Here is a 17,975-nt window from a genome sequence, read left to right as displayed (position 1 = left end):
CATTATAATAAATTAATTGGCCTGAAGTTTTGCAAGGTTATCTTTGAGAGAGGAAGAAGAAAGGGGAGAGGAAGATCAATAGACATTTCATGTATGTTTCTCTTGGCATCTATCTTTTTAAAGTAAATTTAGAGTACCTAATTTTTACTAATTAAGGGGCAATTTAGCGTGGCCAATTCACCTACACTGCACATCTTTGGGTTGTGAGGGTGAGTCCCACCCAGACATAGGGAGAATGTGGAAACTCCACACGGACAGTGACCTGGGGCTGGGATCGGACCCAAGTGCTTGGTGCCGTGAGGCAGCAGAGCTAACCACTGTGCCGCCCATTTATATTGTATCTTGAACGATGAAGATATGAGGCGTGAGTTGGCTTTGATGGATTGGGGAGAGTTACTTAAAGGGATGACAGTGAATAGGCAATGGCAAACATTCGAGGAACGCATGGGGGAACTACAGCAACTGTTCATTCCTGTCTGGCACAAAAGCAAAGGGTAGAGGGCCAATTCATGGTTTACAAAGGAAATTAGAAATAGTATCCGATCCAAGGAAGAAGCCTACAGATTGGCCAAGAAAAATAATAGGTCTGAGGATTGGGAGCAGTTTAGAATTCAGCAAAGAAGGACAAAGGGATTGATTCAGAAGGGGGAAGTACAGTACGAAAGGACGCTTGCAGGGAACATAAAGACTGGCACTAAGAGTTTCAACAGATCTGTGAAGAGAAAGAGATTGGTAAAGAGAAATGTAGGCCCATTGCAGCAAGAAACAGGGGATTGCATAATAAGGGACAAAGAAATGGCTGAGCAATTGAATACATTCTTTGGTTCTGTCTTCACAAAAGAGGACACAAATCAGATACTAGAAATGTTGGAGAATGAAATGTTTAGTGAGGGGGAAGAACTGAGGGAGATCAACATTAGTAGAGAAATGGTGCTGGGAAAATTGATGGGATTGAATGTGGATAAATCCCCAGGGCCTGAGAATCTGCAGCCCAGAGTGCTTAAGGAGGTGGCTCTGGAAATAGTGGATGCATTGGTGGTCATCTTTCAGGATTCTATAGACTCTGGAACTGTCCCTGCAGATTGGAGGGTAGCTCACGTCACTCCAATGTTCAAAAAGGGAGGTAGAGAGAAAGCAGGGAATTATAGACCAGCAAGCCTAACATCAGTAGTGGGGAAAATTCTTGAATCCATTATCAAGGACGTTATAGCCGAAAGCAGTGGCAGGATCAGTCAGAGTCAGCATGGATTTATGAGGGGAAAATCATGCTTGACAAATCTGTTGGAATTCTTTGAAGATGTAACCAGTACAATTGACGAGGGGGAGCCAGTCGATGTGGTATATTTGGACTTTCAGAAGGTGTTTGACAAAGTCCCGCATAAGAGGACCTGGGTGTCCTTGTGCACCAGTCACTGAAGGTAAGCATGCAGGTGCAGCAGGCGATAAAGAAGGCTAATGGTACATTGGCTTTCATTGCAAGAGGTTTCGCGTATAGAAGCAGGGATGTGTTGCTGCAATTATACAGGGCTTTGGTGAGGCCACACCTGGAGTATTATGTGTAGTTTTGGTCTCCTTCTCTGAGGAAGGATGTTCTTGCTCTCGAGGGAGTGCAGCAAAGGTTTACCAGACTGTTTCCAGGGATGGCAGGACTGTCATATGAGGAGAGATAGACTATGTTGGGATTGTTCTTGCTGGAGTTCAGAAGAATGAGGGGGGGATCTCATAGAGACTTATGAAATTCTAACTAGACAGCGTAGATGCAGGGAAGATGTTACCAATGATGGGTGTGTCCAGAACCAGGGGTCACAGTCTGAGGATTCAGAATAAATCATTTTTGACAGATATAAGGAGACATTTCTTCTCACACAGTGGTGAGCCAGTGGAATTCATTACCACAAGAAGTAGTTGATGCTAAAACTTTGAATATATTCAAGAGGTGGCTAGATATAGCACTTGGGGAGAAAGCAGGATTAGGCTATTGAGTTGGATGATCAGCCATGATCGTGATGAATGGCGGGGCAAGCTCAAGGCCAAAAAGCCTCTTTCTGCTCCTATCTTCTATGTATCTTATCAAATTTTAATGATGTAATAAAGTAGGTGGCATGGTGGCACAGTGGTTAGCACTGTTGACTCACGGCGCCGAGGACGTGGGTTCGATCCGGACCCTAGGCCATTGTCCGTATGGAGTTTGCACATTCTAGCCGTGGTTGTGGGGGTTGTATCCCCACAACTCTAAGATACGCAGGGGTAGGTAGATGGCCATGCTAAATTGCCCCCTAATTGGAAAAAAAATTATTGGAACCTCTAAATTTATTTATTTTTAAATTATGTACTCCAAAATCAATTAATTGCTTTTGAAGTGCAGTTATTGTTATATTGGCAATTGAGGCGGCCAGTTTATACACAGCAAGTTCTCAAACAGTAACTGAGATGAATGGTGGCTGAAGGAGGAATATTGTACATGATACAGAGGGCTCCCTGTTCCTCTTTGCTTGCCATGGAAACTTTGACATTCATGACAAAAAGTCTTTAACTCAAAGCAGCAACTTCAACATAGTACTATAAATGGCACTGTACCTAAAGGTCCATGTATATAATGCACTGAAATCCGGAGTGCCTTTCAAACACTGAACTTTGACTCCAAGCAAGAATGCTATCATATGAGCCATGCTGACTCTTTCAACTGAAATTAGTCATCTTGCTCAGGTGATAAAATGTGGGACAATCGGTAATCAGGCAATTTATTCGTGATAGATGCAGAATTAATTAAGGGAGCTTATTAGCATTTTCTGTCCTAATTTTCACCTATTTTCTTTTAGCCTGATCTCCTGAATTTTAAGAAAGGATGGATGGTAAAGCTTGATGAAATGGGCCAGGTAAGAAAACTGCTGCTTATTTTATAGATTTTTTTCTTATTGCTAAAGTTGCTGGCAGGCCTAAACAAAACAAGTTTACTTTAGTGGCGGCATAGTCTATGTAAGATCATGTATTGACGCAGACAAATACTATCGTGAATATAAAAGCAGCTACCTTTTTAACTTTGAAACATGTCTTTTGAATTCAGCAAGATAACTAAAATGTTAAGTCTCCATATCTTGGTAGACAATAGAAACTTTTCCCTTTAGTGGAGGGGTCAATAACCAGGGAACATAGATTTAAGATCAGGGGAAGGCGATTTAGATGGGATTCAAGGAAAGACCTTTTCATCCAGAGAGTGATGGGAAGCTGACCATGCTGCCTGAAAGGATGGTAGGCAGTTACTGCTTTTCATACATAACCAAAATTAGAAAATACAGTTCTCTGACAAAGGTTGCATGAATTGTACCAGTATGTTAAACATGCTGATCCAATATCAAAGAGAATCCTTTGTCAGCTGATTTGTCATAGTCATATAGCACAAAAAGAGGCCTTTCGGCCCATCATGTCTGTGCCGGTCATCAAATACTTATCTATTCTAATCTAATTTTCCAACACTTGGGCTGTAGTCTTGTGTGCTATGGTGTTTGAAGTCCTCATCTAAATACTTCCTAAATGTTGAGAGTTCCTGCCTCTACCACACTTTCAGGCAATGAGCTCCAGATTCCCACCACACTCTGGGTAAAAAAAGCTTTTCGTCAAATCTCATCTAAATCTCGTGCCTCATATCTTAAACTTATGCCCCCTGAATATTGACGCCCTACTAAGGGGAAAAGTTACTTCCTATCTGCTCTGTCTTTCACCCTCAGCCTTCTCCGCTCTAAGGCGAACAACCCCAACCTAACCATTCTCTCTTCATAGCTGAAATGCTACAGCCGAGTCAACATCCTGTGAATCTCCTCTTGCACCCTTTCTAGTGCAATCACATTCTTCCTATCGTGTAGTGGCTAGAACTGCATATAATGCTCGAGCTGTGCCCATTGAGTACTTATACAGCTCCATCATAACCTCCTTGCTCTTATATTTTAAGCCTTGGCTAATAAAGATAAATATCCCATTTGCCTTTTAAACGACCTCATCTACCTGTCCTGCTGCCTTCAGGGATCTATGGACATATACCCCAAAGTCCCTCTGTTCCTCTGTACTTCCTAGCACCCCACCGTTCATTGTGTATTATCTTGCCTTGCTAGTCCTCTCAAAATGCATCACCTCACACTTTTCAGGGTTAAATTCCATTTACTGCTGTTCTGCCCATCTGACCAGCCGTTCTACATCATCCTGTAATCTAAGACTTTCCTCCTCGCTATTTACCACATCACCAATTTTTGTGTCATCAATGAACTTGCTGATCATGCCCCTCACATTGCCATTGTTGCTAACTTTTGGTTGGTTCAATTGGCTCTGTTTTATAACCTTTGCTCTCGAGTCGCCAGGTATCTTTATGATACCGCCACGAGGTTCAAGTTCAAGTAACGATCAATAACTCAACACACCAATTAGTAAGATTCGAATCAATACACATTTATTATACACAGTAAATCGCTACTCATGCATTAACTCTACATTCTCGGCTATTTCTATAACTAACAGGCCTATACCTAGCTTCGGACTGGCCCACCAGGTCAGGGGAGCAAATGGCCTTTCGTTCGGTTTCTGAGTCTGCGGGATTCAAAAGCTGGTATGGACTGATAGCTAGGAGCGCCTATCTCGTAGTGAGCGTTGACTTGAGACTTACTTTCTTGGAGGCCGCCGGACAGTTCACTCTCAGGGGTTGCTTCGCGTTGCTGAGTGACCCTGTCAAGAAGGACAATTTGAACTTGGGGGCTTTACTTTATAGTCCTCAGGGGCTTCCCGCCCTTCGGGGCGGACCCCGTACCTGGTTCCAAGTGATTGGACTTCGTTCCAATCACTTGGTTCGATTTCTACAATGCTGGAGCGGTTCCCTGGTCGTTGGGCGGTCTTTAAGTGTCCGTTAACCTCTTTTGTGTTGGCTCCTGCTGGCGTCGAGGAGTCTGGCTTGGCCTTGTTTACCTCAAAATGTTTTGATTGTTCCCGGGGATCGCTCATTACTATGTAGGTGGCTGCTACATCACTATGCAGATGGCTGCTTGTATCGATGCTGTCTGGGTTTCTGCAGAGTCTAATACACAGTAAACTTGCACCTGCTAGTTTTTGCCTGTGTTGGCTGAATTTCCCTTCAGCCTTTGCTGTTCTCCATTTTAAGTCAGGAAGTGGCAACTCGGGTGGCTACACCATCTAGATCATTAATGTACACTACAACAGCAAGGAACCAGCACCGATCGCTGCGGTACACCACTGGACACAAGCTTCCAGACACAAAAACAACCTTTGACTAACACCCTCTGTTTCCTGCTGCTAAGCCAATTTTGGATCCAAATTGCCCAGGGTTCCATGGATTCTTCACCACCTTGATCAATTGGAAAACTCACATCAGATCTCCTGCAATCTTCTCTCTTGCCTCATACAACAGCCTCGGATACATCTCATCTGTGCCTGGGGTTTTGTCCACTTTTAATCCCGCTAAAATCGCTAATACCTCCTCCCTCTCTATGCTGTTCTGTTCATTATATCACAGCCACCCTCCCTGCTTTCTATACCTGCATCGTCCTTCTCCATATTGAACACGGATGCACAATACTAAATTAATACCTCACCTACATCTTTTGACTCCACATATAGGTTGTCATTTTGGTCCCTAATGGGCCCTGCCTTTTCCCTGGTTACCTCTCTTGCCCTTAATGTACTTATAAAAGTCCATGGGATTTTGCCCGTAAGGTTTTTTTGTCATGTCCCCTTTTCGCTCTCCTGATTTTTATTTCATTTATTTATTTTTTTTAAATTCTCCTCCTTTTTCACATTTTCTCCCACATTTACACCCATCAACAATAAACAATAATCAACAAGATATGTCAATCCCCATAATAACAACGATCCCATCCGCCCACCAACCCCCAAACCTCAACCCGCATGTTTACATAAACAAATGACAAAAAGGAATCCGGGATTACCCGCAGTCACCCTTAATCTACACGGCTCCACCCCGGCTAGACCACTCGGACCCTGTTCTGTCAGGCTCCGATGGCTGCAGCCCCTCCCCCCACCTCACTCCCGTTCACTGGCCGGCTTAAACCGGCCAGCGTGGAGGCCCCCGCCCGGGTCCCTTTTCCCCTTGCCCGGCCCTAGGAAAGCCCAAAGATCCCCTTTTAGCACACAAACCCCGCATATCCACCTACACCCCAAAGAGCCCTCCTTTCGAGTGAAAGCCCTGTCCCTTCCCTTGTCCAAATATATGCAACATTGGCTCCTTTAGCCTCTACACCCGCGCGCAGTGATACAAAAAAAGAAGAAAATACAGTCATGAGGTTACATCGGCACATGACCATTCCTCAATTTGTCAGTTCTGCCACAGTCCTTCTGCCATCGCAAACTCCTCCGCTGCTTCCGCCGTTCCAAAATAAAAGTCCCTGAGCTTGTAGGTCACCCTCAGCTTCGCTGGATATACAATGCCGCACTGCACCTTGCCAACGTACAGTGCCCTCTTCCCCCGGTTGAAGGCAGCCCGCCTCCTCGCCAGCTCCACCGTAAAGTCCTGGTATACACTTATACCAGCTCCAGCCCACTGCACCACCCGCTTCTGTTTGGCCCAGATCAGGACCTTCTCCTTCACACTGTACCTACGGAAGCACAGAGTCACTGCCCTTGGCGGCTCACTCGCCTTTGGTACAGGCCTCCACGACCGATGAGCCCGATCCAGTTCATATCGGGAGTGGTCCTCCCCCTCCCCCAGTAGTTTTGCCAGCATCGCGGCAAAATACTCAGTCGGCTTCGGTCCTTCAACTCCTTCGGGCAGCCCCACGACCCTCAAATTCTGTCGCCTGGATCTGTTTTCCAGATCTTCCATTTTTCCTCGCAGATTCTTGTTCGTGTCCATCACCTTCCGCATCTCCTTCCCCATCGAGGCAAATTGATCACCGTGCTGCAATACCGTCTCCTCCACTTCCTTCAGTGCCTCCCCTTGCTCTCGCACCTCTGCCACTGCGCTTGCCACCGCCGTCTTCACCGGGGAAACCGCCTCCTCCACCAGCACATTCAAAACCTCCCTCATCTCCTTCCTCACCATCTCCATACATTTCTCAATCTGCGCCAACTGCTTTTGGAATTTCGCAGCCATCACCTTAGTTAGTTCTTCAGCCGTAAGCACTGCGGCCTCCCCTGGTGCTCCAGCCTCCATTTTCTTTGTTGACCCCGCAGTGACCTTTCCCCTCTCCAACGGACTTTCAGCAGCTTTTTTCCCGGCCGTTTTTTTGGTGTTTTTCGACATCCTTCTTCTCCTTGCGTTATCTCCCGACTTTTACTGCCGTCGCTGGCCCTAGGACCGGGCGTTACTCCCTGAAAATGCCGTTCACGAACGGGAGCCTTCCAATGTGCGGCTGCCTCCCGCCCGCCGTCCCCGGAAGTTCCCTGATTTATTTTTTAAGTACCCACACCCCTGCACTTTCTATATCCCTCTAGAGCATCCACTTTTTTCAGCCCCCTGTATCTGCCAAAGGCTTTCTATTTTTCCTTATCTAATCCTGTATTTCTCTTGACATACAGGGTTTGCTGGCATTATTAGTCCTGCCCTTTACTTTCACGGGAACATGTTGGCTTTGTACTCTCTCTCTTTGTTTTCTTCAATGACCTCCACAGCTCTGATGCAGATTTTTTGACCAGAACACTGGCCAGATCCTGTCTTTATCATTAAGGTCAACCTTCGCTCCTGCCCCAATTCAGACCCTTTGAGACCTATTTAATGCAAAAACAGTCTCTTGCTAATCCACTATGTTAATCAAGCCCTATTTAAATCCTTAAAATCAACCTTCGCTCCTGCCCCAATTCAGAACCTTTGAGACCTATTTAATGCAAAAACAGTCGCTAATCCACTATATTAATCAAGCCCTATTTAAATCCTTATAACTTGAAATAATTTAAAAATAAGACATAATTCCTTTCTTTGGAATAGCTGATTAATTAGTGAGAAGCAATAGAAAGTAGCCTCCAGTGTTATCTATTGCAAGTATTATTTTGTTTGTCAAAAATGCACAAAGGGGTATTTGCTTTTGTTCCTCCATTTTGTGCTATGCTCTCCTGAACTTATTGGTTCCTTGTAGCAGTAGGTCTACATTGAGGAGGACTACCATTCTGTGAATTCACCAATTGGCCACTATTTATATGAGTGAGTTAATAAATTATTTAATTGTGTGGGCATCACAACTAAGCCCAAACCAGTCCTCCATCAAATAATAAGAACTAGGAGCAGGAGTAGGCCATCTGACCCCTCAAGCCTGCTCCGCCATTCAATAAGATCATGGCTGATCTTTTTGTGGACTCCGCTCCACTTACCCGCCCGCTCACCGTAACCTGTTGTTCCTTTACTGTTCAAAAATCTATCTATGTGAAACATCAACTGCTTCACTGGGCAGGGGTTTCCACAGATTCACGACCCTTTAGGCGAAGAAGTTTCTCCTCAACTCAGTCCTAAATCTGCTCCCCCTTATTTTGAGGCTATGCCTCCTAGTTCTAGTTTCACCCGCCAGTGGAAACAACATCCCTATCCTATCTATTCCCTTCATAATTTTATATGCTTCTATTAAATCTCCCCACCCCTCATTCTTCTCAATTCCAATGAGTATAATCCCAGTCTACTTAGTCTCTCCTCATAAATTAATCTTCTCAACTCCGGAATCAACCGAATGAATCTACTCTGCACACCCTCCAGTGCCAGTACATCCTTTCTCAGGTAAGGAGACCAAAACTGTGCTCCGTACTCCAGGTGTGGCCTCACCAGCAGTCGATACAGCTGCAACATAACCTCCCTGTTTTTAAATACCATCCCTCTAGCAATGAAGGACAAAATTCCATTTGCCTTTTAAAAAATATATATATATTTATTCAAATTTTTCAACAAAACCCCCCCCAACAAAAAGAAAGAAACAAGAACACAACAATCAGAAATTATACATTGGATTTCCCCCATATACAATAACCCCCCATATAACATTTAAAAACACAAATAGGGAAAACACCCCCACCTTCACCCAAACGTCACCCCAAAAGAAAGAAAGCCCCCTCCCGCCCTTGGGCTGCTGCTGCTGCTGAACTCCTCCTAACGCTTCGCGAGATAGTCTAGGAACGGTTGCCACCACCTGAGGAACCACTGCACAGACCCTTGCAAGCCAAACTTTATCCTCTCCAGCTTGATGAACCCTGCCATGTCATTGATCCAAGCTTCCGCACTACGGGGCTTCGCATCTTTCCATAGTAGCAAAATCCTCCGCCAGGCTACCAGGGACGCAAAGGCTAGAATACCGGCCTCTTTCGCCTCCTGCACCCCCGGCTCGTCCGATACCCCAAATAATGCCAATCCCCAGCTCTGCTTGACCCGGGCGTTCACCATCTTGGACATAGTCCTCGCAAAACCCCTCCAAAACCCATCCAGCGCCGGGCACGACCAGAACATATGGACGTGGTTTGCCGGGCTCCCCGAGCACCTCCCATACCTTTCCTCCACCCCAAAGAACCTACTGAACCTCGCCCCTGTCATATGCGCTCTGTGAGTAACTTTGAACTGTATTAGGCTGAGCATGGCACAAGTGGAGGAAGAATTCACGCTACTCAGGGCATCAGCCCACTGACCCTCATCTATCTCCTCCCCAAGCTCCTCCTCCCACTTTCCCTTTAACTCCTCCACTGAGGCCTCCTCCTCTTCCTTCAGCTCCTGGTAAATCGCCGAAACCTTGCATTCTCCAACCCATGCACCCAAAATCACCCTGCCCTGAATCCTACGTGCCGGAAGCAGCGGGAATTCCCTCACCTGCCGCCTCACAAACGCCCTCACTTGCATGTACCTGAAAGCATTTCCTGGGGGTAGCACAAACTTCTCCTCCAGCGCCCCATGGCTCGCAAACGTCCCATCGATGAACAGGTCCCCCATTCTGCTAATCCCTGCCCGATGCCAGCTCCGAAACCCCCCCATCCATCCTTCCCGGGACGAACCGATGATTCTCCTGAATCGGGGACCAAACCGAGGCTCCCACCTCGCCCCTGTGTCGCCTCCACTGCCCCCAGATCTTCAGCGTCGCCGCCACCACCGGACTCGTGATGTACCTTGTCGGCGAGAGCGGCAGCGGTGCCGTCACCAGCGCCCTCAGGCTCGTGGCCACACAGGACGCCACCTCTAGCCTCTTCCACGCCGCCCCTCTTCCCTCCATTACCCACCTACGGATCATCGCCACATTGGCTGCCCAATAATAGCCACACAAATTCGGCAGCGCCAGCCCCCCCCCCCCCCCCCCCCCCCCTGTCCCTGCTACGCTCCAGAAACACACTCTTCACCCTCGGGATCTTATTCGCCCACACAAATCCCATGATGCTCCTGCTTACCCGTTTGAAAAAGGCCTTGGGGATCATAATTGGAAGGCACTGGAACACAAAGAGAAACCTTGGGAGGACCGTCATTTTGACCGACTGCACCCTACCCGCTAGTGAGAGTGGCAGCCTACCCCATCTTTTAAAATCCTCCCCCATCTGCTCCACCAACCGCGTCAAATTGAGCTTGTGCAGGGCCCCCCAACTCCTAGCTACTTGAATCCCTAGGTACCAAAAGCTCCTTCCCGCCCGCTTCAGCGGTAGCTCGTCTATCCCCCTTCCCTGGTCCCCTGAATGCACCACAAAGAGCTCACTCTTCCCTACGTTAAGTTTATACCCCGAAAAGTCCCCAAACTCCCTAAGGATCCGCATGACCTCCGCCATCCCCTTCACTGGATCCTCCACATACAACAACAGGTCGTCGGCATACAACGACACCCAGTGTTCCTCTCTCCCCCCCCGCCCCCCCCGGACCAGTCCCCTCCATTTTCTGGACTCCCTCAGTGCCATGGCCAGCGGCTCAATTGCCAATGCAAACAACAAGGGGGATAAGGGGCACTCCTGCCTCATCCCCCGGTACAGCTGAAAGTACTCCGACCTCCGCCGGTTCGTAGCCACATTCGCCACTGGGGCTCTATATAGCAGCCTGGCCCAACTGATTAACCCCTCCCCGAACCCAAACCTCCGCAACACGTCCCGAAGATACTCCCACTCCACCCGATCAAAGGCCTTCTCCGCGTTCATAGCTGCCACTACCTCCGCTTCCCCCTCCACCGAGGGCATCATAATCACATTGAGGAGCCTCCGCACATTTGTATTTAGCTGCCTACCCTTCACAAATCCCGTCTGGTCCTCATGAATCACCCCCGGGACACAGTCCTCAATTCTCGTAGCCAGCACCTTCGCCAGCAACTTAGCGTCAGCATTGAGGAGCGAGATCGGTCTATACGACCCACATTGCAATGGATCCTTGTCCCGCTTCAAGATCAAAGAAATCAGCGCCCTGGACATTGTTGGGGGCAAGGTCCCCATCTCCCTCGCCTTATTAAAAGTCCTCACTAGCAACGGGCCCAGCAGGTCCACGTATTTCTTGTAGAATTCAACCGAGAACCCATCCGGCACCGGGACGATCCCCGCCTGCATGCTCCCCAATCCTTTAACCAGCTTCTCCAGCCCAATCGGTGCCCCCAAACCAGCCACCACCTCCTCCTCCACCTGAACCTCAGCTGATCTAGGAATCGTCGCATCCCCTCCTCCCCCGCTGGGGGCTCTGACCTGTACAGACCCCCATAGAAGTCCCTAAATACCTCATTTATTCTCACCGCACTCCGCACTGTATTCCCCCCCTCTATCCTTAACTCCACCAATCTGCCTCGCTGCCACCCTCTTACAAAGCTGATGTGCCAGCATCCGACTCGCCTTCTCCCCATACTCGTACGTCGCCCCCTGCGCTTTCCTCCACTGTGCCTCTGCTTTCCCCGTGGTCAACAGGTCGAATTCCGTCTGGAGGTTCTGTCGCTCCCAAAGTAGCCCCTCCTCGGGGGCCACTGCATACCTCCTGTGCATCCTTAAAATCTCCCCCACCAACCTCTCCCTCTCCCTCCTCTCTCTCTTCTCCCTGTGGGCCCTAATGGAGATTAGCTCTCCCCTGACCACCGCCTTCAACGCCTCCCAGCTACCCCCACATGCACCTCCAAATATCTTTCAATACACCCCCGCACCCGCCCGCACAACCCCTCATCCACCAACAGTCCCACATCAAGGCGCCACAGCGGGCACTGGTCCCTCTCCTCCCCCAACTCCAGCTCCACCCAATGCGGGGCTATGGCCGAATATTCCGTTCCCTCCACTTTCGGGATTAGCGCCCTACTCAAAATGAAAAAATCTATCCGGGAATAGGCTCTATGGACGTGGGAAAAGAAGGAAAATTCCCTGGCCAGCGGCCTGGCAAACCTCCATGGATCCACCCCCTGAGCACCTTGGCCGCAGCCGGTCTCTTACCCATCCTGGACCTAGAACGGTCCAGTGCTGGGTCCAGCACCGTGTTGAAGTGTCTCCCCCCCCCCCCCCATTATCAAGCTTCCTACCTCCAGATCCGGAATCCAACCCAGCATGCGTTTCATAAATCCGGCATCATCCCAATTCGGGGCATATACGTTACCAGTACCACCTGCACCCCCTGCAACCTACCACTCACCATCACGTATCGACCTCCATTATCCACTACAATATTCAGTGCCTCGAACGACACCCGTTACCCCATCAGTATTGCAACCCCTCTGTCCTTCCCATCCAGCCCTGAATGAAAGACCTGCCCTATCCATCCCTTTCTCAGCCTAACCTGATCTGGCACCTTCAGATGTGTCTCCTGGTGCATAACCACGTCTGCCTTCAGTCCCTTTAAGTGCGCGAACACCCGGGCCCTCTTGACCGGCCCGTTCAGGCCCCTCGCATTCCAAGTTATCAGCCGGATCGGGGGGCTACCCGTGCCCCCCCAACCCTGCTGACTAGCCATTTCCTTTTCTAGGCCAGCCACGTGCCCGCGCTTCCCGCACCCTCCAGTCCCCCAGGCGGCGGACCCCCGCCCCGACTACCTCTCCTACTTCCAGCTCCCCTTTGGCCAATGCAGCAGCAACCCAGTTTCCCCCCCCCCGCCAGCCGCTAGATCCTCATCTAGCCACTTTGCTCCCCCCATGACACTCCCGTAAGTCAGCTGACTCCTGCTGACCCTGGCCTCTCCCGCCATTCCATCGACCCCCCAGTGTGAGAATTCCTCCACCCCTTGGCAGTCAGTGTGCGCTCCTCTCCAGCACCGCCCTTTCGTCGTCCCCCCCCCGGCCCGGCCCCCATCCTTCCCCAACGCGGGAAAAAGCCCGCGCTTTCCTGAGCCGGCCCCGCCCCCTCTGGCGCAGCTCCTTTTTGCGGCCTTACCCCAACTCCCCATCCCCGGGCCTCTTAGCCACCTCCGCACTCCAGTCCTGGTAAATTCAGATCTCCGTGTTCTCTCACCTGCTGCTCCGCTCTTTTTTGGCCCATCTCAGGACACACTCTCTGTCCATAAAGTGGTGGAACCTCACCACTACAGCCCTTGGCGGCTCGTTGGCTTTGGGTCTCCTTGCCAGGACCCGATGAGCCCCATCCAGCTCCAGGGACCTCTGGAAAGCTCTCGCGCCCATCAACGAATTGAGCATTGTGCTCAAATATGCCCCGGCATTGGGTCCCTCCACTCCTTCAGGGAGATCCAGAATCCGAAGATTCTTCCTCCTCGACCTATTCTCCAGGTCCTCGAATTTTTCCACCCACCTCTTGTGCAGCGCCTAGTGCGCCTCCACCTTCACCGCAAGGCCCAAGATCTCGTCCTCGTTCTCCGAGGCTTTTTGCCGCACCTCCCGGATCGCAGCCCCTTGGGCCTTCTGGGTCTCCAAAAGCTTCTCAATCACCGCCTTCATTGGCGCCAGCATTTCTGTCCTCCGCTCCTCAAAGCAGCGTTTAAGAAACTCCTGCTGCTCCTGCGACCACTGCGCCCAAGCTGCTTGGTCTCCACCCGCTGCCATCTTGCTTTTCCTCCCTCGCACCTTTCGCTGCCACAGGATCACTTTTTTAACCGTTCCACTCCTGGTCCAATCCATATAATGTCGGGGGAACCTTGCTGTCACCTTCCCATACTGGAAGCCGTCGAACAATTGCCGTTGGGGACCCTCTGAAGAGCCCAAAAGTCCGTTCCCGGCGGGAGCTGCCGAACGTGCGACCTACCCAGGCATAGCCGCAACCGGAAGTCCCATTTGCCTTCTTAATTACTTGTTGCACCTGCAAACCAACTTTTTGCGATTCATGAACAAGGATACCCAGGTCCCTCTATATAGCAGCATGCTACAATTTTTCACAATTTAAATAATAGTCCATTTTGCTGTCATTCCTACCAAAATGGATGATCTCACATTTATCAACATTGAACTCCATCTGCCAGACTCTTGCCCACTCACTTAAGCAATCTATATCCCTCTGCAGACTTTCAGTGTCCTCTGCACACTTGGCTTTACCACCTATCTTAGTGTCATCTGCGAATTTTGACACATCACAATTGGTCCCCAACTCCAGATCATCTATGTAAATTGTGAACAATTGCGGCCCCAAACACTGATCCATGAGGACCAACCAGAAAAACACCCATTCACCCACACTCTTTGCTTTCTGTCAGTTAACCAATCCTCCATCCATGCTAATACATTACTCGAAATGTTGTGCGCCTTTATCTTATGTAGCAGCCTTTTGTGCAGCACCTTGTCAAATGCCTACTGTAAATCCAGATACATCACGTCCGCTGGTTCCCTGTTGTCCACTACGCTCGTAATGTCCTCCAAGAATTCCACTGAATTAGTCAAACATGACCTGCCTTTCATGAACCCAAGTTGCGTCTGCTTAATGGGACAGTTTCCATCCAGATGTCTCGCTGTTTCTTCCTTCACGACAGGTTCAAGCATTCTCCCCACTACAGAAGTTAAGCTATAGTTGCCCGCCTTTTGTTTACCTCCTTTTTTAAACAGTGGCGTCACATTGTTTTCTAATCTGCTGGAACCATCCCAGAGTCCAGTGAATTTTGGTAAATTACCACAAGCACATTTGCTATGTCCCCCGCCACCTCTTTTTATACCCTAGGATAATGATTGTTTCTAGGTTCTCACCTGCCATAACTTCCTTGCCAACAATCATTAGCATGTTATTTATGTCTTCCACTGTGAAGACCGACACAAAATGCCTGTTCAATGCCTCAGCCATTTCCTCATTTCCCATTATTAAATCCCTCTTCTCCCTAAAGACCAATATTTACCTCAGCTACTCTTTTTCATTTTATATATTTGTAGAACCTTTTGCTATCTGTTTTCATATTCTGAGCTATTTTATTCTCATAATCTATCTTTCTTTGCTTTATAGCTATTTTCATGGCTTTCTGTTGACCTTTAAAGATTTCCCAATCCTCTAATTTCCCACTAATCTTTGCCACTTTGTATGCCTCGGTACCCTTGTTTACTTCTTTACTATTTCTAATTTCTACCCAAATTCAACCTTTTTCTCTCGAATCTATATCATCTCTCACTACCGCCCTGATGTCATCCTTAAATATCAGTGCTACACCACATCCCTTACCTTCCTGCCTGTCCTTCCGAATAGTCTGATACCCCTGGATATTTAACTCTCAGTCATGACCATCCTGAAACCTGGGGCGGGATTCTCCGATATCGGTGCGATGTCCGCCGACCGGTGCCAAAAACGGCGCGCATCAGTCCAGCATCGCGCCGCCCCAAAGGTGCGGAAGTCTCCGCATCTTGAGCGGTCACTTTGAGGGCCTAGGCCCGAGCCGGACTGATTTCCGCCCGCCAGCTGGCGCGAAACTGACTTTGCCGGGCGGCGCATGCACGGGAGCATCCCCGCGCATGCGCAGTGGAGGGGGTCTCTTCCGCCTCCGCCATGGTGGAGACCATGGCGAAGGCGGAAGGAAAAGAGTGCCCCCACGGCACAGGCCCGCCCGCGGATCGGTGGGCCCTGATCGCGGGCCAGGCCACCGTGGGGGCACCCCCCGGGGCTAGATCGCCCGCCCCCCCCCCCCCCCCCCCCCCCCCCCGGAGCCCACCCGCGCTGCCGTCCCAAAGGTGGCTCAATCCACGCCAGCTGGCGTGGGTTGACAGCGGCGGGACTTTGGCCCATCGCGGGCCGGAGAATCGCGGGGGGATTCCCGCCTACCGGCGCGGCGCGATTCCCGCCCCCACCGAATCTACGAGCATTCGGTAAAGTGCCTTTATGCTAGGTTTATGACCTTTTTAAAAAAATGTAACACCTCCATTAATAACATCTCCTGAGTTCTTCCCTTTATCTTTTTTCATAACTTTCAATGCAGTTGAACTCACCTTCCCATGTGCACACCTGCAGCTTTGCTTCCTATTAACCATTTTACTTCCCATAGTGCTACCCTTCTCTCTCTCTCTTCTCTCTTTCCCCCCCCCCCCCCCACCCCACTTGCTAGTTTAAAGTCCATGAGACCACCTTTTTTATCCATTTTGCTAGAACACTGGTCCCTGATCGGTTCAGATGGAGACCATCCCAACGGTACAGATCCCTCCTGTTCCATATTGATGCCAATACCCCATTGTGAAACCCCTCCTTCCCGCATCACTCCTTTAGAACAAAGACAAAGAACAAAGAAATGTACAGCACAGGAACAGGCCCTTCGGCCCTCCAAGCCCGTGCCGACCATACTGCTCGACTAAACTACAATCTTCTACACTTCCTGGGTCCGTATCCTTCTATTCCCATCCTATTCATATATTTGTCAAGATGCCCCTTAAATGTCCCTATCGTCCCTGCTTCCACTACCTCCTCCGGTAGCGAGTTCCAGGCTCCCACTACCCTCTGCGTAAAAAACTTGCCTCGTACATCTACTCTAAACCTTGCCCCTCTCACCTTAAACCTATGCCCCCTAGTAATTGACCCCTCTACCCTGGGGAAAAGCCTCTGACTATCCACTCTGTCTATGCCCCTCATAATTTTGTATACCTCTATCAGGTCGCCCCTCAACCTCCTTCGTTCCAGTGAGAACAAACCGAGTTTATTCAACCGCTCCTCATAGCTTATGCCCTCCATACCAGGCAACATTCTGGTAAATCTCTTCTGCACCCTCTCTAAAGCCTCCACATCCTTCTGGTAGTGTGGCGACCAGAATTGAACACTATACTCCAAGTGTGGCCTAACTAAGGTTCTATACAGCTGCAACATGACTTGCCAATTCTTATACTCAATGCCCCGGCCAATGAAGGCCAGCATGCCGTATGCCTTCTTGACTACCTTCTCCACCTGTGTTGCCCCTTTCAATGACCTGTGGACCTGTACTCCTAGATCTCTTTGACTTTCAATACTCTTGAGGGTTCTACCATTCACTGTATATTCCCTACCTGCATTAGACCTTCCAAAATGCATTACCTCACATTTGTCCGGATTAAACTCCATCTGCCATCTCTCCGCCCAAGTCTCCAGACAATCTAAATCCTGCTGTATCCTCAGACAGTCCTCATCGCTATCTGCAATTCCACCAACCTTTGTGTCGTCTGCAAACTTACTAATCAGACCAGTTACATTTTCCTCCAAATCATTTATATATACTACAAAGAGCAAAGGTCCCAGCACTGATCCCTGTGGAACACCACTGGTCACAGCCCTCCAATTAGAAAAGCATCCCTCCATTGCTACCCTCTGCCTTCTATGGCCTAGCCAGTTCTGTATCCACCTTGCCAGTTCACCCCTGATCCTGTGTGACTTCACCTTTTGTACTAGTCTACCATGAGGGACCTTGTCAAAGGCCTTACTGAAGTCCATATAGACAACATCTACTGCCCTACCTGCATCAATCATCTTAGTGACCTCCTCGAAAAACTCTATCAAGTTAGTGAGACACGACCTCCCCTTCACAAAACCGTGCTGCCTCTCACTAATACGTCCATTTGCTTCCAAATGGGAGTAGATCCTGTCTCTAAGAATTCTCTCCAGTAATTTCCCTACCACTGACGTAAGGCTCACCGGCCTGTAGTTCCCGGGATTATCCTCGCTACCCTTCTTAAACAGAGGAACAACATTGGCTATTC

At 49.3% G+C, this 17,975-nt stretch overlaps 1 protein-coding gene across 2 annotated transcripts in view; it reads left to right on the top strand.

The window, feature by feature from the left end:
• Positions 1-17,975, top strand: part of LOC140395378 (uncharacterized) — a 663,783-nt gene that overhangs the window by 471,294 nt on the left and 174,514 nt on the right. For both annotated transcript variants that reach the window (XM_072483065.1, XM_072483066.1), the window contains exon 10: positions 2,820-2,876. In XM_072483065.1, the coding sequence (XP_072339166.1) occupies positions 2,820-2,876 (57 nt within the window). The remainder of the gene's footprint in view (positions 1-2,819; positions 2,877-17,975) is intronic.

The sequence above is a fragment of the Scyliorhinus torazame genome, chromosome 18, assembly GCF_047496885.1.
Source record: "Scyliorhinus torazame isolate Kashiwa2021f chromosome 18, sScyTor2.1, whole genome shotgun sequence".
Classification (NCBI taxonomy): Eukaryota; Metazoa; Chordata; class Chondrichthyes; order Carcharhiniformes; family Scyliorhinidae; genus Scyliorhinus; species Scyliorhinus torazame.
Note: the sequence above shows the minus strand (reverse complement) of the source record. Positions and strands in the feature narration are given on the sequence as shown.